The sequence below is a fragment of the Canis lupus genome, chromosome 4 (assembly GCF_003254725.2).
Source record: "Canis lupus dingo isolate Sandy chromosome 4, ASM325472v2, whole genome shotgun sequence".
NCBI lineage: Eukaryota > Metazoa > Chordata > Mammalia > Carnivora > Canidae > Canis > Canis lupus.
In genome coordinates, this window is record NC_064246.1 from 60776012 (window position 1) to 60803132 (window position 27121).

A 27121-nucleotide genomic window follows, 5' to 3' on the forward strand; every position below is an offset into this window, starting at 1 on the left:
TGAACTAGTAAAGAAAATGGGAACTTGTAGCCTGGAGAAGAGAAAACTTGGAGGTTATAATTAGCAGAGAGAAGAATTTTGAGTGGGCCCAGAGGGCACAGTCGTTCCACTGGGTTGAAATGATAGGAAGGTGGATTTGGGCTGAACGTTAATAAGTTCTTTTTCTAACTGAAGTTGCTCAAAAATAATAAAGGCCTGGCGGGTCACTGGAGACTCCCAAGTAGGGTCTAAAGGACCACCCGGCTGCATGGCACGAGGGGCTCGTGTGCACTGGGTGGGCCCTTTGCAGAGATCTTCGAGGCCATCCATTCCAATGCTAAGGTGCTATGATCTCCCCTCTCTAGGGATGCGGTGGAGTGTGGTGGCCAATGGGAGAGTCACTGCCACCCTCCAGCAACTTCTTCCTTGGTGGCTGCTCACCCCAGTGACCCTTAGGCCCTGGGGCAGTGACTCCGAAGACAGCCATCCCTCCGAAAGAGGGCAGATTGTAAGCTGCCGCTTGAGTGGGACTGCTCCTGCCCTTCCCTCCATCCCGCCTCGCACCTGGCAGCCCGCGCCCCCCACCCCCGGGGAGTGTCTCGGGCTCCGGCAGGTGGCGCTGGAGGGCATCAGGGGACTGGCCACCTCCTGGTTCCCTGGGGTTCCTCCTGCAATCCCTTCCCCTGCGCAGGGATAGTTTTCCAACCCCACCCCCCACCCCTGCACTCCCCTCCTGGCATCTCGCCCTTGTCTCACACTCTCTGTTGTCCCCAATACGTCCCCTTACTGTTCCTGGTCTGTCTGTCTCATGTTCCAAACACGATCGCTCGCTGTGTCCTATCTCAGTCCTAGATGTCTCCAAATACGCCTCCTTCGCTGTGTCTGCTCACAGACGTTGTCAAATACATCCTCGGGGCGCCTGTCGTGGTCAGAGCCGTGTTCCAGAAGCTCGCATTTCTTGCTTGTTCATGGCTGTCACAGTCCTGTCCAGACCGCTCACTGTCTCGTCTCTGTCCTGTTCTGAGCCAGACGCTAACGCGCTTGCTCCCCGGGGTCTGGGTCCAAACCTGTGTCCCTGTGTCAGGTGCACACCTCCACTCGCTCTTCCTTAAAGGCCGGTGTCAGCCCTCTTCAGGTGTGCCCCATTTCTTTACCTTGGAAGACACGGGAGCAGAGATCCAGCAGAGGGGGACAGTCTCCGCGGCACCCCCGGAGCGCGGCCCAGACAGCTGCTCCCGAGCCTGTGCCCGGGCCCTGCTGCTCTGAGATGCTGGCTTCCCTCTTGGACTAGAACCTGGCGTCTTCCTTTCTAGAGCCTTGGGCAGGGCCAACAGTATCGTCGTGCTTATTAAAGACTCTGCAGTCTTGCCCTGGAGCTGGTGGAGCAGCCCGTGGTAGCAGCTTAAAAGCCTTGAGTCTGACCTTGTTGCTCCCAAAGGAGAGAAGTGCTGGCAGCTCCCGCGGCAGAGACGTGACCCACCTGCAGCCCACCTGCAGCCGGCAGGTGGAGGAGGGCGGAGCTGAGCAGTGCTGGGGCGCTTGACTTGAAGTCAGGGACCCCAACTGCAGCCCCGGCTCTGCTCCTAACATGCCGTGAGGTGTTGGCCCATGCCCTTCCTTTCCTGGACCTCACTTTCTACGTCCATGAACTGACGTTTAGACTCAGGGATCTCCAAGATCCCTCTCCATTTCTAGGACCACAGGATGCTGCTACATCCCTCAGCTACCTCGAAAAGCCGTGGCTTGCCTGCCTTTTGACTTTGTTTCCAAGGAACTACCCTCCTCATTTGGGCCTTCTGGACTCTTGATCTTGCCAACATGGCCCTCCAGATGAACCCGGATGTCTTTTCTTCAAAGCTGAGTCTTTGGCTCTTACCAACTGCCCCAGAGTAAAGGTCGCAGGGAAGTAAACACTGCCGTGTCCCAGAGCCAGGGGAGGTGTTAACAGTGATCTTGGCTGTGATTTGATAGCATCTCAGGACTTTATCATTCTCAGTATTCCTGCTGCTTAAGAGATGTCAGTTATCATTTCCACTGACATTGACTTTAGTTCTGGAAGTGAACCGGACAGGAAAGAGACTGGAATAAAGAAGAAAAGATTGCCCCCAAACCATCTAAATGCCAAAAAAAAAAAAAAATCTCTGCCCTTTGAAGGCTTAATCTCTTATTGGGGAGAAAGTCATGCCTTAGGGAAGGGAAAAAACCTCTAAAGAGAAATGTTACTTAGTACTCCTGAATGCTGTTGAGAAATATTGTACCACACAGAATGTTCCGTGTCTAGGCTGGAACTCTCGGTGATCAGTGGAGATCACGTTGAACTGGGGATTTAGTCTCATCCAGGATGAAGACAGTTTATGTAAGTCCTAACTGGCACCTTGACTCTGGCTGGGACAATCTCCTTTGCTTTTTCAAGTCCCTGTTCTCTGCCCACCACATTCCTGCTTAGGGGGCAACCACCATCTTGAGGATGGTCCTTAATACAAAGGGGGCAGCAGCAAGGTTCTGAGTCCCAAGGCCCTGAACCTGGCGATGACACCCAAAGTCTCTGCTCTGCGTTACATGCTGCCCATTGCCCCTGTGAGCACGAGGGCACGATGGATGTGGTAGAGAAGCACCGTGGGCAGTGATTCATTGCTGACTGACTGTGTGACCCTCAACCTCCCTGGCCTCTGAAAGAATCCCTCTTGCCAACTTCGCAAAGTTGTTGTGGAGATAAAGAAGATAATTTTTGTGAAAACATTCTGTAAATCATAAAATGCCATTTTCTATGCTTATTATTACTTTGGATACTCAGGCTCCCAATGACTGGGAATTTCTTCATCAAGAGCTGAATCAATTTAGAGAATAAGCTTCCCGAGTTGAAAAATGATACCAAGGGAGCATCTTTCGGGGATTCTTTCTTCCAAATCCATCCCTCCTCATTTGGTTACTGCACACACCCATGCTGCAAATTTATGTATCAGAAACATTCTCATTTGAAGGGATATTGTTGTTCTTAAAGGAATCAGTAGAAGAAGATGGTGACCACAGGCTAATTTGGGTAAGAATGAGCCTCACTTTCGTGTAACTTCAAAGTCACATGACATAAATTCAAATGCCTTTTTGCCATGAAAACATTTATTTGGAGAAAAAGACCTGGGTCATCGAAATTATCTCCACTCTGTAAATGTTATATACATATATAAATATGTATATATATATATATATATATAAATTCTGTGAAAATAAAAAATTCAAACATGGACTAATTATGAATGAGCAGCTGACAAGACTGTTACATAAAGAATCTATTGAGCTACTGAAACAGATACTTTTAAGATTTTTGTCTAATATGATAGGCAGTGTACATTTTTGTTAATTATGGTGTAATGCTATTTAGCCACCACCTAAATTTTGTTTACATTTTCAAAAAAGTAGAATCAGAGTGGGACCACTCAATACAGTTTATAAAACACTGAGTGGCCTGTGTAATCAATATGCAATGTACATGTGTGCCTGGTATATAGAACATGGAATTTAATTATATAATTTCAAAGGATTGCAAATTTTAATGATGGTTGTATCTTTGGTTTTATGAAATTATTAGCTATACCTTTGATTTATTTGAAGCTAAAGCTTTGAAGGTACTGAGATCCCTCATTCTAATTTGCCTCTGTGGAAAGCACTCTTGGCTTTATGATGATCTGTTTTTTGATGCAGTTCCCAGGAATGCATTCTGGGAAAAACAGGAACCTACATAGACTTGTTTTTGTAATAGAAAAATTCTAATTATTTTTTTTTTTTTTTTTTTTTTTTTTTTTTTAAATTTTTTATTTATTTATGATAGTCACAGAGAGAGAGAGAGAGAGAGGCAGAGACACAGGCAGAGGGAGAAGCAGGCTCCATGCACCGGGAGCCCGATGTGGGATTCGATCCTGGGTCTCCAGGATCGCGCCCTAGGCCAAAGGCAGGCGCCAAACCGCTGCGCCACCTAGGGATCCCAGAAAAATTCTAATTATTGATAAATATTGATAAATCACACATGTTTATATTTATGCATTCTGTACATGTTTATATAAATTATATATCGAGGAAATCTTAAGTCTCAAAAGGAATAACTGAATTTTGAATCCACAATAAAATGCCAAAGTCAATCCCATGCCTCAGTTTTGTGGAGCTTCTTTGTAACTTTGGTAGCCCAGCCCATCTCTTAGAAGCTTTGGTGTTTGAAGCTGGAGAATTTTCTGTTTCCAAGCATCAGATTCCCCTAAAGGTAAAGCCAGAAGCCCAAGACTCTTAGATAATGTGCTTCTACCTGTCTGCCTGTCTGCCACCTTTGTTAGGGCCTCATGCACTAGGACAGATCCCTCTGCCTCGGTCAACCCTAGAGCAGAGGACGGGGAAGGATCCAGCCCAGCCACTCTCAGGGCACACACCGCAGGAGCCATTCAAGGCAACGTGACAGCTGTATAGCTAGAGGTCTTGGATTGAGATTAGTAAGCATGGGCTTCCTGACTGAGATCTTTTTTGGTGTCATGAATCATCCAAGAGTCTGGAGTCCAGCCCCTTTACCCTGGAGCCCCTGAGATGTTAGGCCTAGAGCAGGTGTTTATGAAATACAGGCTCAATCTCTTCTGAGTATGGGGCAATGGAAAAATGCCGTCAGTATTCAGGACAGGTACTCATCGCAACTGTTCTGTTGAATCCTTGGAGCCTCCATCATCTCACATATAAAATACAGGAGGTAGACAAGAATTAGGTTTTCAAATCAAAATCCTTTCTTCGTACACAAATTTACTGGGAGCCCCATTGCACATAGGTCAGCGTAAGCTAGGGAACAGATAGATTTGGATCCCCCATCTCTGCTCATTACTATTATAATATAATCATTATAGCATATAAAATTATAATGTAATATATTATGCATTCTAATATAATAATTATATCCCTAGAAGGAGCCTTCTTTGTGACCTCAGTAGCTGGGCTGGGCTTTTTCTTTTTTAAAGATTTTATTTGTTTATTTGAGAGAAAGCTCACATGTAAGCACAAGGTGAGAGAGGGGTAGTGGGAAAGGGAGAAGCAGATTCCCTGCAGACCAGAGAGCTGGGTACAGGGCTCCATCCCAGGACCCTAAGATCACAACCTGAACTGAAGGCAGATGCTTAACCAACTGAGCCACCCAGGTGCCCCTGGGCCAGGCTTCTTCTTCTAAAATCTAAGACTTTGCTTGGTTTTACCCCGTCCTTACTTTTTTTTTTTTCCCGTCCTTACTTTTTATAAAGCATTCGTAAGACTCCTGTGAATTGTTTCTCCAGATGATTTGCCTCAGAATCACGCCTGTCTACTTCTTTTCTTTTCTTTTTTTAATTTTCTTTATTTATTCATGAGAGATACAAAGAGGCAGAGACACAGGCAGAGGGAGAAGCAGGCTTCCTGCAGGCAACCCGATGCGGGACTCGATCCCAGGACCCTGGGATCATAGCCTGAGCCAAAGGCAGACGCTCAACTACTGAGCCACCCAGGCGCCCCAAGTCCACTTATTTTCAAAACCTGTTCCCCTGTACAGAAAATGCCCCATTGCCAGAGACTTCTATCCCAAAAAGAAAATTTGAAACGCCGCCCTCTGTGAAGCATCCATTGTGTTCAGGAAAAGAACAAACCTCAGAAACCCGGCTGACTTAGCCTTGGACCCCTGTCCCCTTCCTTGCTTTCCTTCCAGATTGTCTTTCTTCTCTTTGGAGCCAGCCATTCTTTGGACCCATGCAAGGAAGAGGAACTGACTTACTAAGTTCTCACTGTGTTTGACGTGGTTTCTATGTATCCTGCAGGTAAATTCTGCCAACAGTCTTTAGAGAAACATAAAATTCTTAAAAACCTACTATGTGCCACGGGTCCATTGCCAGAAGCCCAATAATAAATGACACTGACAATGTGTCTGCTCTCTCATTGGGATGAGCAAGGGGACCTCAGTACACAAATTAGACAAGTTTAGATACTCACCAGTGCCATAAAGAACATAAAAAACAGAGATGGGACAGGGGTATGTACGTTTTCTAGAGGAGTCAGGGGAAGCCTCACGGAGGTCAGCCCTGGGATGTGGGACGAGAATGCCAGAAAGGAGTCGGTCATGTGTCGATTTGGGGGAATATGATGTCAGGCGAAGGGAAGTGCGCATGCGAAGCGTCAGACAGAAATGAGCTTGATGCGTGTGGCTGGTGCTCAGTGAATGTGGGGAACCTGGTAGGAGGTGGGGGCAGAGGAGAAGGCCAAAGCTGAGAGTAATTCAGCATTTTAGGTACTATTTGTCAGTTACTTACTCTGTACCGGCGTAGTGGGAAGCATTTTATAGGAGACCCTGCAGGGTATCATTTTCCCACTGCACAGATGAGGAAACGGAGCTGAGAAGTTGACCCGAAATTTTCCAAAGGACACAGAGATTACCAGGACGTGGAGCTAGGACCCAGACCTTGCCAAGCCTAGCTTTGCTCCCCCAAATCACTTGCTGAGGGAGCCTGACTCACCCAAGGCCTGGTCTCTTGAGCAGCAAGAACCATCCTGGAAACAGATGAATCCTTCTCTTGTACATCTTTTCCCTTTTGCCTCCCTTCTCTCTCCAAGGAGTGTTTGCTGTCCAAACAAACAAAGGTACATTTATACAGTGGTTCTTCACTGATTTTAAATAAGCTAATTCCAAATACCATCTAATTAGAAGGAAAACCAATTCTTGGCCAGCCAGAAAGTGGTTTCTTAAGAAAACTATTCATTGTATCAGAAATAAGAGGAAATTCGATCTGGTTATATAATCAGATTTTTTCTTCTCATGCATTTCCTTATCTCCATTCTTCCTGACATCATCCTTCTACAATATCCTTCTACAACTGATGTTATCTTCATCTGGACCGGGCGTTCGGCTCTGAAACACAATCTGGAGCATGCTGTTTCCCTGGTTAGAACCCTGCAAGGATACTCCCTCGCCTACCAGATTCTGGGCCCTGCATCGTTTTCCTCAACCTGCTGTTTAGTTTTACCTCCAGTTATCCCTCTGTATTCCTGTGAAGCAGGCAGTATGTTCTGGGTTCCCCTTACTTTCGCTTGCATCTCACTGTCAGGCATCGGTCCTGATGCTCTTTCCTCTGGGCACACATCCCCCAAACTCCTTTACGTGGTCCCTCACAGAGGGCACCTTCAACTTGAAGTCTTTTCCAGCCCCCAGAACAGCATGAGGTTTTTGACCTATTCCAACCCCCAGGGCACTTTATTTGTTTCTTCTTCCATGCTTTTGCTGTCTGGTTCATTAATTATGTGCATTCTGAGCTTCGCTACCAGATTTTGAGTTCCTTAAGGACAGTGGCCAATTCTTATGGGTCATTTTGTTGTTGTTGTTCTTGTGCCCAACACAGGTTTTTATGCCCCGGAGCTGCCCAATAAATTCATGAATTTGCTCATTTGGAAGAATTTGGAGCTTTTCATTGTTTGCAGAGGCCGCACTGCGCCATCCAAATCTTGCTGCTGCTATGTCATGTAATGCTCCACCCACTGTAAGAGCTGCAGCCTTCTGATAAGGGGAAAATGTTTGTGACAGTTTTGAATAAAATCAAGATGTTTATCATATTTCTTGCAAGGAGTAAAAGGATTAGGGTTTAAAAATACCATTATTTCCCTCATTTATGGCAGGGTTTTCTTTTTCTTTATTGGCTCACGGCTGTCTATTGAAAAAGAAGTTAAGCTTAAAGTTTTGTATTTATAGAATGCAGTGGGGAATCAGCTGAAGTTGCTTGAGCTGTTTGACGTCCTAGAGAACACTGGGCACCATTTCACCAGTAGTGACATTAGTTGAGACAGCACAGAGTGAATGATGTGTGGACTGGACTGTGGATGTGCAGTGGGAACAGTGAGCTTGCTCAGGCTAGGGTGTGGTATGGCATGCTCAAATGATGGCAGATAATGTGTCCTCTTTCTTCAGTCTCATAACTAACTTGCTATATGGCTGGCTCAGCACGTGTTCCTGCCCATTTCTGGCTTAAATTTTCCCATCTATAAATTGAGAGGTGTTGCTGTTCTTTGTCATTAGGTAGACATGGGTTTAGATTCAGGCTCTACCAGTTGCTGACTGTGTGTGACTTTGGGAAAGTTCCTGATTATCTGAGCCTCTCTTTCTTCCTCTCACAGAGATAATGATGGCACATCCCCCAGAGTGTTGTCATGAGCCTCGGGTGGGTACAAGCTCATAAATAGTGGAGGATATGCATGCAGGAAGTGCTCACTGAGGTGGAGGTGTTACTAGTATTACTCTGGATCCCATGAAATTTGAAATCCCAAAGCCACATGGAGAGTCCTCTGGAAAGGGTGTTGAGAAACCAGGGGCAGGGCAGTGGTGTGAGTGGTGGGCACTGGTTTTATCTATGTTCGTCATGTGACCCAGAAAGGGGCAGGCTGTGACCACTATGCAGGAGAAGATGTGGATGACGCAGGAGTTGGTTGCAGAGTTGGAGAACACACAATGTGATGATCAGGGACAGGAAGCTGAGTTGCCTTATTACTGAACACCTGAATGTCTCTTTATCTGCTCCAGTTCATGACTTTCCTAAGCAAGAGTCACACTTTACCTGAAAAGAGGTAAAGGGACTCAACTTTGTTGAGCGTCTAAGATAGGGCTATATTTCTTTGGCTCTTTACATTTCTTATTTAACCTTCAAAACATATTGGCTGGGTTGAATCTTCCCAACTTGCCAGCTTGTTTAGGCGAATTAATTAACCTCTTGAAGCTTGAGTTTCTTCATGAGTAAAACAGAGGTGTTGATATTGCCTAACTTATGAGGTTGTATAATTTAAATCAAACTGTGCATATGCTAGCAAATAAAAAACCCCCAAGCAGATAATTGGTAGTTTTTATAATTATGTTCATGGTTATTTTATATGATGACCCCTATTTTATGGATAAGTAAGATGAGGCTCAAGAACACTGAGTTCCTGAACCGAGGAACATAGAAATAATAATGAGCCGAGCCAGGACACAACCGAGATTTGCCTCTCTTAAGGATTGGTTCTCTGTTTTCCTGCCTGTGTAGAAAGTAAGAGACGGAAGCAAGGCCATCAAATTTGAAGAGACATTCCCTTCAAAATTAGAAGATGTTTTATAACATGTGTGAGTAACCTGTAGCCTGGATGGATAGTTGTCTAAATCAGTCTGGAGTCTTGGATGAAAGGTCAGACATTATCTGTGTTTTTAAAAAACTTGGTTGAGACCAGATAATTTAATTTCAATTGAGTCCTTTTCAGTATTGAATGACATTAGAGGGTTACATCATTTCATTCCAGCCTTGGTCCCTTGAATTAGCATGGTAATTATTAGTATACAGTTTTCTCCACAGGGTCCAAATGGGGGTCCATATGCCAGCACTTAATGATGAAGTTCTTGCCCAGAATACAGACTGCCCCCCTCTTCACCTCACTTTCTTCCTCTAAAGCCTATAGCAATGTCTCTTTATCATCCTCAGGAACTTGCCATGGAGGAGCCTGTGAGTCATCCATTACTAAGGCTCTGTGAAAGAGAGGCTGAGCCAGGGCTTTATCATTTCAAGTGAAAAGCCCCTGGCTGGATGAGCCAAGGCAGCATTTCTGGTGGGACCTCTTGTCCCAGCCAGGCACAGAGTGGGCAGTTGGTCAGGGGGATGTGAGTCAATGGAAGGAACTAGGAAAGAGTAGCCTTATCAGGGCACCCTTATTACTGCATCTCCTCTTCTCAACACAGAGCCTTCCGGAAACATTGAGCTTATAAAAGTAAAAGGCCAAAGTCATTCCAAAATTCTGTCTCATCTAATAGTAACCCTCTCAGTGGAGAGCAGTCTCTATTTATTTTCTAATTTCCTGGCATTTATTTGCTATTCAAACCTTCCTATTGCAGCTGAGGTTTTCACTTGTGGTGGAAAGGCTGTGTGATGGAAAAAAAACATGGATTCTGATTCCACCTCGAATTGGGCCACCAGCTGAATGGCTTCTGGCAAGCCACTTACCCCTCTGAGCCTCAGATTTCTTGTGAAACTAGTGCCCCATCCCATTTCACAGATAGCAAATATTTTTATTCATTTGTCAAGGGTTTTTGTGCTTCCAGAGGAGAGAGAAATCAATTTTGTTCACTGGCCTTTGATGGCTTCCATGTTAATAGGTGGGAAAAGCTATGGCCCCCAAAACTTAGAAAGCCAGGTATCTCAGCATAAAACCACCACCAACAACAAATGGTACAAAGTAAAAACACCCTCTAATTGACAAAGACCTACCAGTGCATATAGACAATGTACTTGAGATAGTTACTCAAGAGATATAAAATGAAATAAATAAATAAATAAATAAATAAATAAATAAATAAATAAATAAATAAAAAATAAATAAATAAAATGAAACAACCTTATTAATCATCCTAGGAATGTAAGAAGTAATTACTATAAATTTCGTTACTATCCTGAACTTCATTCAGATAGACTTTTATAAAACACCTGCTGTTTACTAAAATTCTGCTAGGCACTAGTAATGGGGGAAAAAGCCTCGGGACTTATTATGGCAGTCTCTGTGGGCCCCATCTTGGGACTGAATAGAAAGTGGAAGAGACAGGGTCTGCTTTGTCTTGCTGGCTTTCCTGAGTGCTGCTCCCTGTGGCCAGCCTGGACTGGTGATTAACCCGCCAGCTGGATGTGCAGACCCAGACACCAGCACCAGTGGCAAACTGGTGAGTTGCTTAGGGTAGAACCCTAAGTGATTATCTTGAGAGTTTAATGAAGCACCATAGTGACAAGGGCATCTGCAAAACCTAATACTGCTCACTACACACCAGAACGTTTCATCTTTCCCTTCTCATCACATGTAAACCACACTGCAAAAATTGATTGTAGTTCTAACATTAGGGCATAATAAGACTCTTTGAGAGCCCGATAAAAATCTATGGCCTTTCCCCTAAAGATCTGGGTGTATGCACAGATTGTCAGATACAGTTCCAAGAAGCTCATTTGTTCTCTGAGGTCGAAACCCAAGGTCAAAACGAAAATCCCTGCTTAATGTGAGTCTGTAGGTGTGGATACAACAATATTGGCTTGTGGCATCACAGAATCTTTTCTCCTGTCCCACCTCCAATTGGTCAGGTATTTATTTCAAAGCCGTACATACAGCATCCAGTGCGACCGTCGTCTGTAGAGTGATTTGGCATAAAGATCATATTTCTTCTCGTAACATCTTTCTTTTCCCCAAATAGCTCTCTGGCAATTATCTCATAAACTGCTACAGGCTCCCCTTGATCCAGATAAAGGAATGTCGTTGCCTTCATTTACAGACTCCAAGGCAAGGTCCAGAAGAGTCTGAGCAAATGGCTGAGCCCTTGGTGAGTCCCTGAAACCACTTTGAAGTCAGAATTATTTCACTCAGCGGATATTTGTGTGTCAGGCACTGTACTCCGTTCTGGGCCTGCCAAACCTCAGACTGCTAACCGATTCCCAAGTCTATTCCAAGAGGAAAAAGCCTGTTCTCTTTGGAAATTGACTGGGATGAGTATAGCATCCCTAACTCAATGAGAATACCTTATATTTCAGTAGCACCCTTGGAAACTTTTGACAGTCTCCAGAAGCAGACAAATTGGATTAGAATCCTAACTTCACTAACTTAAACACTTGAGCTTTATTTTTTTTATTTGTAGAAGCAAAATTATTTCTAACGCAAGCATCAACAAACTACTATGGGCCACATCTAGCTGTTGGCCTATTTCTTGGGACCCTTGAGTTAAGAATGGTTTTTAGATTTGCCAAGGGTATAAAAGCAAGCAAAAATCAACAACATACAACTAAACAGACAGAAGAGGAACAAAAAAGAAGGAGAAGAAGCATAAGCAACAGAGACTGTATGAGGATGATATGATCTTCCTGCCTGAGGAAGTCAGCCCTGTAATACTAAGAGGACCTAAAATACTTACATCTAGCCCCATACAGGAAGAGTTTACGATTCCTGTCTAGAATTAGGATGCTTGTTGTTCCTTGTGGCCTCTTACCAGCAGCACAATCTTGAGCGGATTAGCTAGCTTCTGTCTCTAGCTTTCCTCACGTGTCAAGAAGGGGTGATAATAGCACTTATTGCCCACGAGGCTAGGATGACAGACGAAACTGGAGACTGGAGACTGGCCTATGGTAACACTGAAGAAATGTCAGCCATTGCTATTAAAATCATTATTACCATCATCACCAATTCTTCAAAAGGTGTTTGCAAGTATTAAAGGAGACAGCATCTCTTGAGCACCCAGCATGGTGCCCTTCTCACGGAAGGCACTCAATACATGTCCACTCCTCTCGTTACTATCATCCCCATCACCATTATAATTTTCAAAGCTCTTTTACATACATCTTCTTACTAGAAGCTCCCAACAACCCAGCGATTGGTGTTACGATCCCCCTCTAATAAATAAGAAACTGAAGCTCAGACAAGTGAAGGGATAGATGCTGAGCCAGAAAGAGGCAGAATAAGGACTAGTGTAGATTTTGCATTCTGGACCAGCCTGTCCTCTCTCCACACCATGTTACCTCTCCCATAAAACATCTGAGGATCTGTTGTTTGTTAGTTTTCTCCAAACGATATACTTTGAGTCCTGGGAGCCTGACAAGACAGGCAAACATTACTGTGTTCTTCCCTGGCAGGGCTTTGCAGACAGGAAGCTGGGATAATTGGATTCCAGCCATTTGATCTTAGGACTGCATATGTAACCAGCCAACTGCTGATGACCAAGCCTAATGGAAAAAGCCCTGACCAAACAAACACAACCCCCGTGCAGGACCTCGTTGTTTATGCTGCCGAGAGTGAAATTCATCAACAGCAGCCAACACCCTCCTAATAGTTCCATTCAGGACAGAGATGGCTTCAGAATGTGCCAGACTTCAGTCTGCCACTAGGGACAAGCCGAGGTACCTGCGGTGGGGAAGCATGGGAAGAGGAGCCAGGACATTTTTGACAACGGAGCTGGTGTGGTCAGATGAATACTGTATTGTCTTTGGTTTTGGCCAAAAGCCAATACACATTTGAGCAAAGTGCGCACTCAGAATGATGTTTAAAGTGGGTTGTTAAGATCGTAATGGTATATAGCATTAGAGTGAGTTCATGACTATAAAAATAAGTAACATTTAAGAGTTAGCTCATGAGAAGAGTCTCTGTCATTTCCAATCAACGTTAGCTGTAAATCAGCTTTAGCTCAAGTTCTTTTTTTTAAGGTAGCAGATTCAAATAAACTCTGTTGTTGGACAGTGTGGAGAGTTGTACTTCCTGATAACTGTTGCTGCAAAAGTCACAAAAATCACCCTTCAGAAGCTTCAGCATTGCCCCTGATGCATAGGGCAGAGTAATTGGAAGAGCACATTGTAGAAAGGGAGTTGCCACTGAGCTAGGGAAAGCTGATGATCTGCCCCAGATTGTGGCAGTCAGCTTGCTGTAGGAACGGCTGGGCGATGTGCTCCCCGCGTGTTGTCCAGAAGACATTGCACCGTCAGTCTGAGGAAGAGGACGAGATGACCTCCCTGCCCTGTGGGTCGCTACGTTGGGCCACATGTAGTCTTCTCCTACGAGCCTATGGCAAGGATGTTAGGGTATCAACTCAGTATTTGTGAATAAGAACCTTGTAAGTAGCAAATTCTTCTAAAAGTAACAGGAGTGGAGCTAATCAGAGAAGCCAGGATCCTTAGAATGTCAGAGCAGGTTGCAGGAGCTCTCCAGCTGTTTTGAAGCACTCTGAGCCATGATTTCAGGATCCCAGCTTCCGGCCAGGCCTCTTCTCTCTGTCTGCCACCAAGCCTTATCTGCTTGGCTTTGAGTTTCTTAACACCTGCTGCAAGGCAGTTGGCTAACCACCAACCAATCCCTGGCCTGTCACATCACCATCCAAACAACAGCCAAGGCAGCTCTCATTGTGCTTCTTCCTGGGTCTGTCCCAGGCTGCCAGGCTAAGGCTCTGTCTGCACTGAACATGTTTGAACTTAAGAGAGATAAGCCTGACCAATTCGCATGGTCTGGTGTGATCACTTAAAGTCTCCTCCACTGTCTGGGCAGAGGACAGAGATGGGACTTATTTTTCATTCAAATCTTCACACTGCCTCATGGGTTTGTGGTGAGTAAAAAAAACAAAATAATGACCAAAAGGCTTTTGTAAGATCACGATCTGCAGTACAAATATAAGGAATAGAAAAACAGAGCTTCAACTGGATGCGGTTTTATGTGATCACTTCAGACAGTGAAAGTGCAAATAGCGAGAGGTCACAGGAAGACTACTGTTAATTCAGCAAGGTTGACATGGACAGGGGACGGTCGATTAGGTCTTTAATACAAATGACAATATTTCTGAAAATCTAAATTTTTATTTCATATTAATATTTTAAATTTCATCTTAACATGTTTTTCAACATGTAAAATAAACTACATCTCCCATTTTTAAATATAAGGCAGCACAAAAAAAGTGTAAGAATTATATTCTATTCTAAGATTTTTCACAAGAAAAGCGGTTTATTTTTTTGTTTGGTTGTTTGGTTTTTGGCCAGCATCTGCTATGTTCAGACATGTCTATAAACTCACCAACACATTGTACTCTCAAAAGTTCACTTATTGGACTCGCTAAGGGTGATATCCAAGAAAAACAGTATTTTTACTTGCATTTAAAAGGAAAAATTATAAATAAGTATGTAAGAGTGGTTAAATTTTTAATTAAATGAGGAGATACACACACACACACACACACACACACACACACACACTCCCCCAACTAAGTATTAGTTATTTGTAATAGTTTACTGTTATATGATCCTGTAAGAAATCTCCACCCTACACCAGTACTTGAAAGCATAAAATTGTGGGTGGAAGACCCAGAATGGAAGAATGGTTTCAGCTCCTCTTGCATAAAATGCACCATGGCTTCTAGTGTTTGAACAACTGGGTTCTGATAATCAGAATTTCCAAGGACCAACAGATACTCGGATGTTTAAGTCTTCAACTGATTATTTATGGCCTAATGAAAGTTTCTGAGTCTCTTCAATTTTCATGCCAGCATTGGATTATTGAAATTGAAGAATTTCACAGAATATTCCAAATGTTCTGATGGTAACCCTTTGAGGGCTTTGTTAGCAAATACAGAGGTGTGTCATTGCTCTAATGAAGGGCTAGTGAGAACCAATTGAAGGAAGAAAAAGTTGGGAGTCCAAGTTACCATTTAATCACGTCATTAACTCAGTTTGCCTAGGATAGCACCCGCTGATATTAGATGAGCGCCGTGGCTTGGTCGGTGTGGTGCTGCAGTTACTTCTGTGTTCTAGATGAGGAACTGAGGCATAGGGCGGTCTATGGTTGAGGGACCACTAGGTAGTGGAGCTAAGATCAGACGTCTGGACTCTCAATCAGCATTGCTGAGCTAATAATGGTCAGTAAAATACCTGACTGTCAGGGCACCTGGGTGGCTCAGTGGTTGAGCATCTGCCTTTGGCTCAGGTTGTGATCCCAGAGTCCTGGGATCGAGTCCCGCATCCGGTTCCCCACAGGGAGCCTGTTTCTCCCTCTGTCTATGTCTCTGCCTCTCTCCCTGTGTCTCTCATGAATAAATAAATAAATCTAAAAAAAAAAAAAACCTGACTGTCCTAGATGAATAGGCTATGGTTCCTCTCCCCAAGAGGCTGGTAATTTATCTGGAAACGCACCATGTAAATACATACACAGGTTGCACCTAATAAGTTACCTCAAGGGCTGTCACAAGGCAGCTTGTATTGTCAAATAAATTGTAGGAGCAGGAAGTGCTATGTTTACTTACCAGAAGGAAAGGGATTATCATACTGAGATGGTCAGAGATAGCTGTAGGAGGAAGTGGCCATATATACCCAGCTGTATTTTCAAAGAGTCTTCGACGTAGATGTATCATAGGAGATGAGCTAAAGAAGAGAGAAGAGAGCTGAAGATGGTATGTTTTGTGTTTTTAAACTTACGGTAAATTATTTTAATCAGATTGCCCTTAAAAATCCTGACTGCAGCTTCCTGGCTTTCTGCTTGGCCTTGTGTCTCATCTGAAGTGGAACTTGATGTTTGCTAAGGGAAGACATGGGCAGAGCTAAGAGAGCCTTTCGGAACCTAGAGCCCTGAAGGGGATAGATATTTGGGTGGGATTTCCTAGTACAGGGGTTTACAGGGGTTTGGGATGTCCCAGAGAAACAGAAGTGTCCTGGGACGGCTCTTCCTTCTTGGAATGGGACCCAGAGCTCAATAAAAAAAAATCAAATAAAAAAATAAATTAAAAAAATAAAAAAGAGAGAGAGCCTGATTGCTCTCTGGGGCCAGGATCTGATGGGGGTGGGGACTCAGAAGTCCAGGATTTTAGAAATGAGGCTGAGAGACTCAGTGAGGCTTGCAACTGAAAGGTATGCTCTTCTGAGTCAGAGGGCCTTGGGATCCAGTCGTGTTTTTCCTCCTGCTGCCCAGATTATCTTGGTCCCATGGCATTCAAGCGTCAGTTCCTCATCAGAAAAAGGGGCAATGCTCCCTGCCTCACGGGTTGTGGGGGGTTATTACGTGGGATCGCTCCTCATTCACGTAAGGGGCGCAGGATGGGACCTGGCCCACCGAAGTCCTCAGTAAACAGCAGCCAGTGACCCAGAGGAGGGCGCGGAGGAGGGAGGGTGACTTTCTTGTGCATCACCGCCGGGTGCCCTTGGACGGGTGCCTTAGCTCTCTGTGCCTGTGTCCTTACCGGTAAGTTCAGGTGGTCCCCTGCACCCTCCCGGCTGCTGCAACACCCGACACCCACGTGAGCTGCCCGCCCTGAAAGTGCTTTGTAGACGGACGTGTGACACAACCACCTGGTGCAATAATGCTGCTCCCCTCTTTGTCCTCCCCTAACGGCAGGTGGAGGCTCCTGGGATACCCCCGTAGGCTGAGATCTCCTGTCCACTAACTTCTGTGTTCTCCTTCTTTTTTCTTTCTCAACTTCTGCTTGGCTCTCCCTCATCTGGGGCTGTTCTCTGTTTCAACTCACAGTGGCTGTTCCTCTGTCTCTGGCTTCCTCCTGCTCTTCTGCAATAGACCAGCTCCTGTCTGACTCTGAACGTGCTCTGTAAGTCTGTCACTGGCTGTCAGCGTCTGTCTGGGTCTGTCTGTTCACCTCCGCCTGCAGGATGTCCTCGGTCTCTGCTTGTTCTCGTGGCCTCGCTGGACCAGCTTGCACAAGGGACGCGTCGCCCGACGCCGGGACATCGCAGCTGCCCCCAGACGTGCCCACGCCCAGGTCCTCCTGGGCCTTGATCGCTGTTGATCTGCACGCCAGAGACACATACAGTTCGGGAGCCTCATTTCATTTTATGTTCTTTAACTTTTAGATTCGGTTTGGGGCTCCTTCCCTGCTCTGGGAGCACAGCCTTCCCAAGGCCTCTGGGAGCTGAGCGCCCGCCCAGCTGGATTCAGCCCATGAAATCACGGTCCTCAGAGGCTCTGTCATCTGGCTCATCCCGGGCGCCATTCATCCTGTCTCTCCTTGCCTACACGTGGCAAACGCCTTCATCATTTTATTTCTCAAAAATTTACCTATTTATTCGAGAGAGAGGGAGAGAGAGAGGGAGAGAGAGAAAGGGTGAGCACAAGGAGGGAGAAGGGCAGAGGGAAGGAGAATCCCAGACTCTGCACTGAGCCGTGAGCCTGACACCGGGCTCGATCCCAAAACCCTGAGATCAAGACTTGCATCGAGGGCACCTGGGTGGCTCAGTGGCTGAGCATCTGCCTTTGGCTCAGGTCGTGGTCCCGGGATGCTGCGATCGAGTCCCTCATCGGGTTCCCCACAGGGAGCCTGCTTCTCCCTCTACCTGTCTATCTCTCTCTCTCTCTCTCTCTCTCTCTCTCTCAGTAAATAAATAAAATCTTAAAAAAAAAAAAAAAACAAACCTACACTGAAATCAAGAGTCAGCAGCTTAGCTGATGATGCCACCCAGGTGCCCCAATCTTCATCTTTCTTAAGCAAGTGGTTGTGATGAAATCAGGATGAGGGGAGTTTTTTTGTCAGTATTTTATTAATGTTGTATTTGGAAACACGCATCTGTAGAAGAACAGTCAGAGAGTACAAAATGTTACCATTTACCTTTCACACAGCTTATTTCCTTAATGCTAACATTTATTTTACACAACCATGGATCATTCATCAAAGCTGGAAAATGAGCATTTTCCCAATACTATCAATGGAACTACAGACTTTATTTGGATTCCCCCAGTATCAAGTCAGATTCTGAGCCACCTGGTTCAGAGTTGTGATTTTGACTTTCCTGTATCAAGCCATCCTAGTACAGTAATGGCCTAGAGAGAGGATTGAAACATTTTCCTCTGTGCTCAGTGACCCCTGTTGGTTTTACTGTGTCAGTATCTGTCAACTTTCTTATGTGTCTTTTCTCTTTGCACACAAAGCTGTTGCTTTGTCCTGCAGCCAGGCTGTCCACCAGCATTATGTATCCACCCCCTCCCAAGCCCTGTGTGGAAGCAGAACCAAGCTTTTTAGAGTTATACACAAACTAAGTTTGAATATTTTCTGCGTGAAAAACCAGGGAAGGCTAAGAAAAGTCGACACGTTTGTGAGATCTACTCTGGTGATTCAGAGTCCTTAAAAAGAACAAACAAAAATCCCTCAATCAGGTGTCTGAATAGTTAAGGTCACTGGATGCCTGAACTCTAGATAAATGGAACGTTGTTAGTAAGAGTCACAGAAGCACTCACTAACTCAAACTCCTCTGGTAATAGTTCATTTTCTCTGGATGCTTCCGGTTTTCCTGAATTAATCCCTTCAAGACAAAAGGTCGTATAACTCTCCAATGTATCCTGTTATTTCCTGCTCCCTCCCATACACAGTCTTTCTTTAGCTCCTTGAGATCTGTATTAGTCGGCTTGGACTGCTGTAACAAAATATCAGATTGGTTGGCTTAAACAACATTTATTCCTCACAGTTTTGGGGGTTGGGAAGTCAGCAGATTCCTTTCCCAGTGAGAATCCTCTTCCTGTTTTGCAGACAGATACTTTCTTACTGAGTCCTCACATGGCAGAGAGAAACAGAGGGAGAAAGAGAGAGAGAGTGCCCTGGTCTCTCTTCCTTTTCTTCTATAAGGGCACTAATCCCATCACAGTGGCCCCACTCTCATGACCTCACCTAATTATCTCCCAAAGGCCCCACCTCCAAATACCATCATAGTGGGGGTTACGGACATATTTGGGGTGGCACACTTTTAATCCATGATACCTTCAATCCTCTACCAGCTGGAAAATATCCCTTTCTTCATCTTCAGACTCCCAACTTGTCTGCCAAGGCGTTACCATGGGAACAACCCCAGTGTCCATGATGTGATTTTTGTGCTAAGGTGGCTTTCTCAGTCTCCTTCCTGTGGAGAGATTGAGAACCAGAAATGCCCACAAGCAACACCCTCCCCGCCCCCAGAAGCTATGGCATTGAACATAAAAGAATGGAAAGCACATCACAGATGCAGAGATTGTCTGAGCAGTGCAACACACAGAGCTGTGTAAGGATCAGGGACAGAAGAATTGCCATCGTCCTTTGTGATCAATACAAATGTCAGGCAATGTCGGGGAGGATTGTCTCATTCTGTAATCCATTCTATTCCATTCCATTTCTATAGATTCCATGATATTTTGCACTCTCTGAAGTGTTGTGAGCTCTATAGCAAGTATTAAAAAGGAATAAGGTTGGAAAGTACTAATAGCAAAATGGCTCTGGATTCTAACACATGTGGATTTGAATCCTGGCTTGGCCCATTGCTGGCTGAGTGACCTCTGGTAAATCTAAAGCTCTTTGAGTTTCCTCGTCTGTGAAATGGAGATATAAAAAATGATAGCACTGACATCATAGAGTCTTTGTAAGCACTAAATGCAATATTTCCAAAGCACTTAGCAAAGGATCCGATATAAGAAGGCTGAAAGATTGTTACCTTTTATCATAAGATATGGACCTTGCCTTTCAAGAGTGTTAGGAGGCCGGAAATATGTCCAGTCAGACACCTGACATTAACAGAAATTTTGTATTTCTACAGACAGTAAATGCTGATAGACAGTGTAGAAGACTTCTGGAAGGCCTCCTGGTGGGCATTGAATTGGTCTCTAACGATGAGTAGGATTTGGGTGCGGCAGTGTGGGAAATGACTGAAGACGTGGAAGACAGGGAGCACGGACATTACATCATTTTGAACACTTTGGCCTACAAGGACATTCTAGAATGCCTAACTAAAATGAACTTAAACAAGGAGATCATTTATACAAGACAGAAAGTCCAGAGTTGGGTAGTTTCAGGGTTGGTTAATCCAACCTGGATGGACGATCCCGATGTTTTTTATCTTTCCACTCTGGCATTCTTAACCTATTAGTTTTCATCCTGGGGTGATGCCCTCATGGTCACAAAATAGCCGCAACAGCTCCAAACACTGCATCCTCCTCACAAAACCATAGCCATAACCAAATGCAAGAAGATAAGGCAGGCTCTGCTTGCACTTGTCTTTTATTCAGGAGGAAAATATTTTTCAGCAGAGTCCCTTAGCAGGCCTTCAGGCCCCACTCACCGGGAGAAGATCACTGGCCAAGCCCTTGGCTGCAATGCATCTAGCATGTTTGCCTCTAAAGAGACATGCTCTGTCAGAAAGAAAGGAGAGAGTATGGGCACAGGCTTTAACGGATGTAATTCATAGTGTCTACCACAGGCTGTAAATCTCTTGCTTCCTGAAGAAAAATAGAAGAGAGCTCTATTGGAAGGATATAGAATATCTCGTGGATCTCCAGAGCAGGAGGTTTACTGGCCTTCACTGGGGCTAAAATAAGGAATGGGATGTTTTCAGGGATTAGCATTCCTCTTTCCATCTCTCTGAGGCCATAATCTCTGGCCTGCTTTGTACTGTACATCAACTTCATTCTTTTCTCTTTCTCAACCACTTTTCCTGCTTCTAGGAGCCCATAGGCCAAACCTGGCTCCTCCAGGCAGCCCCACGCATTCTCAGTTGGAGCAGTAAGAGTCTGATAGTGTCTTGACGTTTTCAGTCACATCTCCTCCAGAGATGGAGCAGGAGTGTTCTAGCTTTGACCTCCACTGTGACCAGGGAGAGAGAGCCTGCTGCAGGGGTGGGATCATTCCCCCGATTGTGCGACACCGGGGCTGGTGCCACAGCTGCATCCTAGGGTGAAGAAGCACATTTAGGAGACTGTGGACCCCTGAAGGTGTGGGGTAGGGTGGGATGTGTGCGTGAGGGGAACACACTTAAAGGAAGCACTCCCTGTTTTGGAATAGTTAGAAATGCCTGTGTAAAAATGAACACCTGGACCATAAATGTGGATTCTGGTCCTGACTCCACTGATAACCAAGGGGAGGGCCTGAGACCAAGGTCCCTTAGGCACCTGCAGTATCTGTTTTCAAGTGACACAGATAAGCCAGTCCAGAGAGGAACTACTGAGGAGCTGAGGAGAGTAGAAACCCTGATCTGTGAGGACTGTTGAGAAACCGGAAGTGGCCCTATGGGAGAAGAGAAGGCTCAGGGTGGTTGGTGCACCCTCTTTAATGGCATCCACTTAGTTGCCCAGTCTAAACTCGGGCTCACTGCGCCACCCTTCTCAGTGGATCTGCACATGCAATCCAGATGGCGTCCTTCCCATCACGCTCTGTGAGGTCCTCTCACTCCCTCCACTGCTACTAGCCTTGCTCATGACCTCATCTTTCCCAGAGGAAGGAGCCTCCATGCTGGTCTCATTCCCCTGATCATCCCTCCCACTTCCCAAGTGCAGACTGTGTTCATCCCAGTCTCCATCACCTAAAGATTCAGCCCAACCTCTTCAGCCCAGCTCTTAAGACCCCCCAACAATGCCACCTCACCCTCCTTTAAGCATCATCACTTCCCTGCACCCCCCACCTCACCATGTAGGGTATATTCTTAGAACATCTTCCCTTCCTCAAACAAAGCATACCACTCTGGGCTCTGTCTGCCTCCACACCTTTGCCTCCCCCATGCCATACCTCAAATGCCCCCATTGCCCTCACGTCTGATGCATCAGCAGATCCTTCAAGATATATCCTGAATCTGGCTTCTTCTCAACACCCCCACTGGTGTCATCCGATGTCTCTGAGTCACCTCTGGACACCTTAGAAATCATCTGTGGTGTATAAAATAATGGCTGTCCCAAGAGGAACACATCCTAACCCCCAAGTCCTCAGAATATTACCTTACATGGCAAAGGGGACCTTGTCGATGTGATTGAGCTGTGTGTCTTGAGATGGGGAGATTATCCTGGGTCATCCTCCAGTGGGCTCACTCGCAAGCACCCTGACACAGAGAGGCAGGAGGGTCAGTCAGGGAAGAGGTGTGATGATGCAAGCAGAGCGCAGAGCAACGAGGCATGCAGGCAGCCTGCGCAAGAGGCAAGGGGTGGGATTCTCCTCTAGAGCCTCCAGAAAGAATGCAGCTCAACTTCATCCTTGGACTTTACCCCAGTAAGACCCATTTTGGACTACTGATCACCAGAACTGTAAGGGAATTAGTTTATGTTCTTTTAAGTCAGGGAGTTTGTGGTAATCTGTACAGAAGGAGGCCAATATGCCTCTTAATTTACTTCAGGATTTCCACTCCAGCCAAATTCCAGTCCATTCTATACACCACAGCTAGAATGTTCTTCCAAACACAAAGTCCTCATGCACCTGCTCTACTTACGGCCGTGGCCAGCTTTCCCGTGTGTTTGGCTGGGCGAGCCATCCGTGGTGTGCTGAGCCTCACTGAGACTTCGTGCTCCTCTTAGACTGTTCTACTCCCGAAGCACCCACCTGCCTCTGTGGCAGTGGTCCTCATGCAGCCTCCGCCTCCCCTTGCCTGCAAAGCCCCTACCCAGCCCTCCGTTCTCACCTCCAGCGCTTCCTGGACCGCAGGGTCCTGACGCACAGGGCAACATGGTCCTGCGTGCTCCTTGACATGCTCTCATGCTAAGGCCAGCTGCCTCCCATCCCAACACCTCTTGTGACTTTGTGTCTGACTGTGGGTCTCCTGCACCACACTGTGGGCTCCGGGGGGACAGAGAATGTGCAGTCTGTCCTCATCACCCTCAGGTGTCCAGGGCTTCGCACAGTGCCTGGTGGACGCTGGAAAAATATATATATTTATTTATTTAAATTATTTATTTATTTATTCATGAGAGACTCAGAAAGAGGCAGAGATACTGGCAGAGGGAGAAGCAGGCTCCATGCAAGGGAGGCGCTCAACCGCTGAGCCACCCGGGCGTCCCTATATTTTTAAAGAACTGGGCAGCCCAGATGGCTCAGTGGTTTAGCGCCGCCTTCAGCCCAGGGCGTGATCCTGGAGTCCTGGGGTCGAGTCCCACATCAGGCTCCCTGCATGGAGCCTGCTTCTCCCTCTGCCTGTGTCTCTGTCTCTGTCTCTGTCTCTGTCTGTCTCTGTCTCTCATGGATAAATAAATAAAATCTAAAAAAAAAAAAAAGAACTAAGTGGCTGGATGAATCAATGCCTTGGGACTCGAAAATCTCATTCCTCCCAACATCAAGGAAATACCCAATATGAGGTCTTTGTTCCCAGGTGACGGGGCTCTAGCTTCGGGAACCTCTGCGTTAGAGTTGAATCCCTTCAAACCCATGTACCTTATATTTTAATAATTAAAGCACCTTGCATGCACCGCATGTGAGCACCGCCACGCAGGGGAAGGCTGGGGTGATGCGTGATAAGCTCTAACCATTTCCTTAGAATGCCGGGCTGGGCAGGCACAAGGGCTGTTATTATGCGACTAATTATTGCATCCAAGCTGCTCTAAGTGCAATGCTAATTGCTCAGTGAATGAATTGTAGACTCAGGTAATTACCAAACCTAATGTGGCTCCCGTCATGTTTGAGTAAATTAATGCTAAGGGGGGAAGCAGCCCAGCTTGAAGGGAGCGGCCTCCTGCCTTGCCGCCGTTGCTTGGGAAACAGCAGCGAAGTTCTGCATCCGGGCTTGAACCGGCCCAGGTCCACCCGCACATCTGGGCCTGCGTTCCACCAGGACAGCTGCAGAATGACAAGTAACCGGGACAACCAGACAACGGGGAGACTTTAGCCACTCTCGCAGATGACAGGCAGTCTCTGGGGCTCGCTCTTTATCCCTAAAGCCTCACGAAGGTTTCTTTCAGCTCTGTGATCGATGCTAAGTGAACAAAGATCTGATCAATTACTAAAGAATGGATTTCTGCACCGAATCAGTGATCGGGTACTGGCTTGATTTTTTTTTCTTTTTTACAAGTTTTTACATCCAATGTCAAGTAGCACAGTACTAATAACATTTATGGAGTGCTTACTACTTGACCGTCACTATCCTTTTTTTTTTTAAGATTTTATTTTTTTTATTCATGAGACACACACAGAGAGAGAGAGAGGGAGAGAGAGAGGGAGATTGAGGCAGAGACACAGGCAGAGGGAGAAGCAGGCTCCCTGCAGGGAGCCTGATACAGGACTTGATCTCAGATCTCCAGGATCAGGACCTGGGCTGAAGGTGGCGCTAAACCGCTGAGCCACCCGGGCCACCCTGACGGCCACTATTCTAATAAGAGTTTTGTGTGCATTATCTCTGTGTCTATTGCTCGAAACAATCCAGAACGTTTGTAGTAATTCACAGTTAGTGACTGTCCGAGCCAGGATTTACCCAGACATTAAGAGTCTGTGTTCTTAACCATTCCCTGTGTAACTACTTCTCGGACCGTGGGAAAGTCACACTTTCTGATCCTTGGTTTCCTTAAGAGCGAAGATACCAGTATCTACTGTGTCCAGCTCTTTGCTAAGCCCTTTATAGATGCTGATTTTATCATCACAAAGAAGCTGTGAAGTAGGTGGAACTGATCTACTTGACCAGGTCCCACCACTTGCTAATGCTGTTGGTAATGCTGTTCTATTTGTCTACAGTATCGCGTGCTTTCTTTTCCCCACTATTCCTCAGATTGAGGATGTGTACATCCCCATGACTATGCCTATAGACGGCTGGAGGTTCATGTATCTTACTTCGAGAAACACTGCATAAAGTTGGCCACTGTCACTGTGACATCATGGTGAACCCGATGCAAATGTGTGACCTGAATTCACAAGGCAATGTGAGTTTATAAGGTGGCCATCCAGATGCCCCTGGATCTGCTTAAATACCTGTTATATACTATGAAAGTGAAAACACCAAGTGAAAGATTTCTCTGTCATGGAGACTTGGGAATGCATACCCAAGCCCAGGGAGTACCTCTGCAGGCCAGACTCCACTGGAGACTCTGCCTCTCCTAGAGTTCTGCCACTGAAATGTCAGACCAGTTCCTCCATCCTGTGTATACCACCCACCAGATCATGGTGAGGACCTCACCACCACCACCACCACCATGTGTTGTAACTAGAAAACGTGCCCTTCTGCCTACACCTATTTCTGAAAAAGCTGCTGCTCTTCAACTGTGCTCTGGGTAAAGGGAACCTCCACTTAGAATGTCCACTCCAGTTCCATACTTCTCTAGTCATTCCTGAACAATTTGCTCCTTGGCCCATGGGAGACAGACACTTAGTAGAGATACATGAAAGGCTGCTGTAGAGGTGTGCCTGCATGCCACGAAAGTGCATTTTCTAACAGGATTGGATGTATCCATTTGGCTTTTCAACCAGGACACTGTCTTCATGTGAACTTGGTGTAGGAGAAGGTGCCATTGATTGCCTGTGAAAGTAACGCATTGGCCATGAACAGGGTAAAGGGTCAGGAGTGTTAAGAGTCGTGAGGTTAAGAGTGTGGGCATCATGGACATTGTGGCCTTTTATCAATTGCTTAACTTCTCTGAGTCTCGGTTTTCTCATCTATAAAATCAGTTGAAGTCTAGTAGGTACTGCTTAGAGTTGTGAAGAGTACATGATATAAACGAAACAATGTATGTGATTATAGAAAACGGTGCTTGCAGCACATCTTACTTCCCCAGCAAGGTGAGCTGTGTCTGAAGCAACTACTCACTACCTCTCGGGCTGAGAGCACAAGGCAAGAAACAATGAAACAAAAAAATAAAAAACCCAGAAACTTAGAGGAGGGACCCTACAGAACAGAGACATAGACCTATAAAGAGGAGGCGCTGGCCAGCTGGAGCTGATGTCTCCGAGGGGCTACTGTGAAGCTGGTTATGCAAGAGTTGGAAAGTGGACTGGGCTGCTGCTGCAGGAAGGCTCTTGCCTCTGTGGGGCTGCAGAAGCCTCACTAAGATGATGCCCGCAGGAGGAGCAAGGCCCTTTCCCTTCTTCTGGGCTCCTGCCCTCCTGCAGTAACCCCTGTTGGAGAAGCCTGACTGCAGCCAGCATCCAAAGCTGATAGTCTACAGCATCCTTCCAAAGCCAAGTATAGAAGAGTAGGTTTGAGGCTGAGCATCAGTGACTCAGTAGCTGGAGCACTAACTTCCCTAAGGTCTTTAGTCATCTCCCCCAGACACCTTCCTTGGTCACTCTCATTAAAAATATATAATCCTCCTTTCTGTAGCCATTTCCACTTTATTCTTCTCAAGGCTTATCTGGCAGGTACTTGTGGTTTTGCAAGTCCTCTCCCCTCCACTGGCCTCGAGCCCAGCAGCAGCTGCAGTGGACAGTTCTCTAAGAGCTCAGACTCATGCCCTTCACCTTGTCTCTGTTCCTCAGCTAACACCTGCTTTTATCCAGCAAAGAAGACTTTTTATTCTAGGTCAGGGTTTCTCAATTTTGGCATTATTGACATTTGGGGCCAGGAACTCTCTGTGTGGGGGACAGTGTACTGTGTATTACACAGTGTTTAGCAACACCCTTGGTCTCTACCCACTGCATGTCCCTGCCATGACAACCAAAAGTGTCTCCAAATTGTCCCTGTTGAGACCCACTATTCTAAGTTCATACCTGGCCCTGGAGTTGTGTGTGACCATGGGTATTGGCAGCAGATAGGTAGAGTTTGATTGACTTCATCTTCACGAATTTCCTTTATTCCCTTGGGCAAGTCCCTGAAGCTCTGGTCATTTTGCTCAATGGCAAAATGAATATAATACTATCTTTTGTTGTGAAGATTAAATAAGGTAACACATGTAAAGGGTTTAGTACGGTACCTGGTAAATACCAATCAATCAATAAAAGTCAGCAATTTATTATAATTCCGGGCAA

At 45.8% G+C, this 27121-nt stretch overlaps 1 protein-coding gene across 5 annotated transcripts in view; it reads left to right on the forward strand.

Annotated features, from left to right (window-relative positions):
• The window catches only part of HTR4 (5-hydroxytryptamine receptor 4), a 178445-nt gene that overhangs the window by 143676 nt on the left and 7648 nt on the right, over window positions 1-27121 (forward strand). For 3 of the 5 annotated variants that reach the window (XM_035715626.2, XM_035715627.2, XM_035715629.2), the window contains one exon: window positions 345-3746. The exons of the other annotated variants lie outside the window; for them this stretch is intronic. In XM_035715626.2, coding sequence (XP_035571519.1) covers window positions 345-435 — 91 coding nt within the window. In that variant the 3' untranslated portion in view covers window positions 436-3746. Of the gene's footprint in view, window positions 1-344; window positions 3747-27121 lie in introns of those variants that run through there. 5 annotated transcript variants of the gene reach the window in all.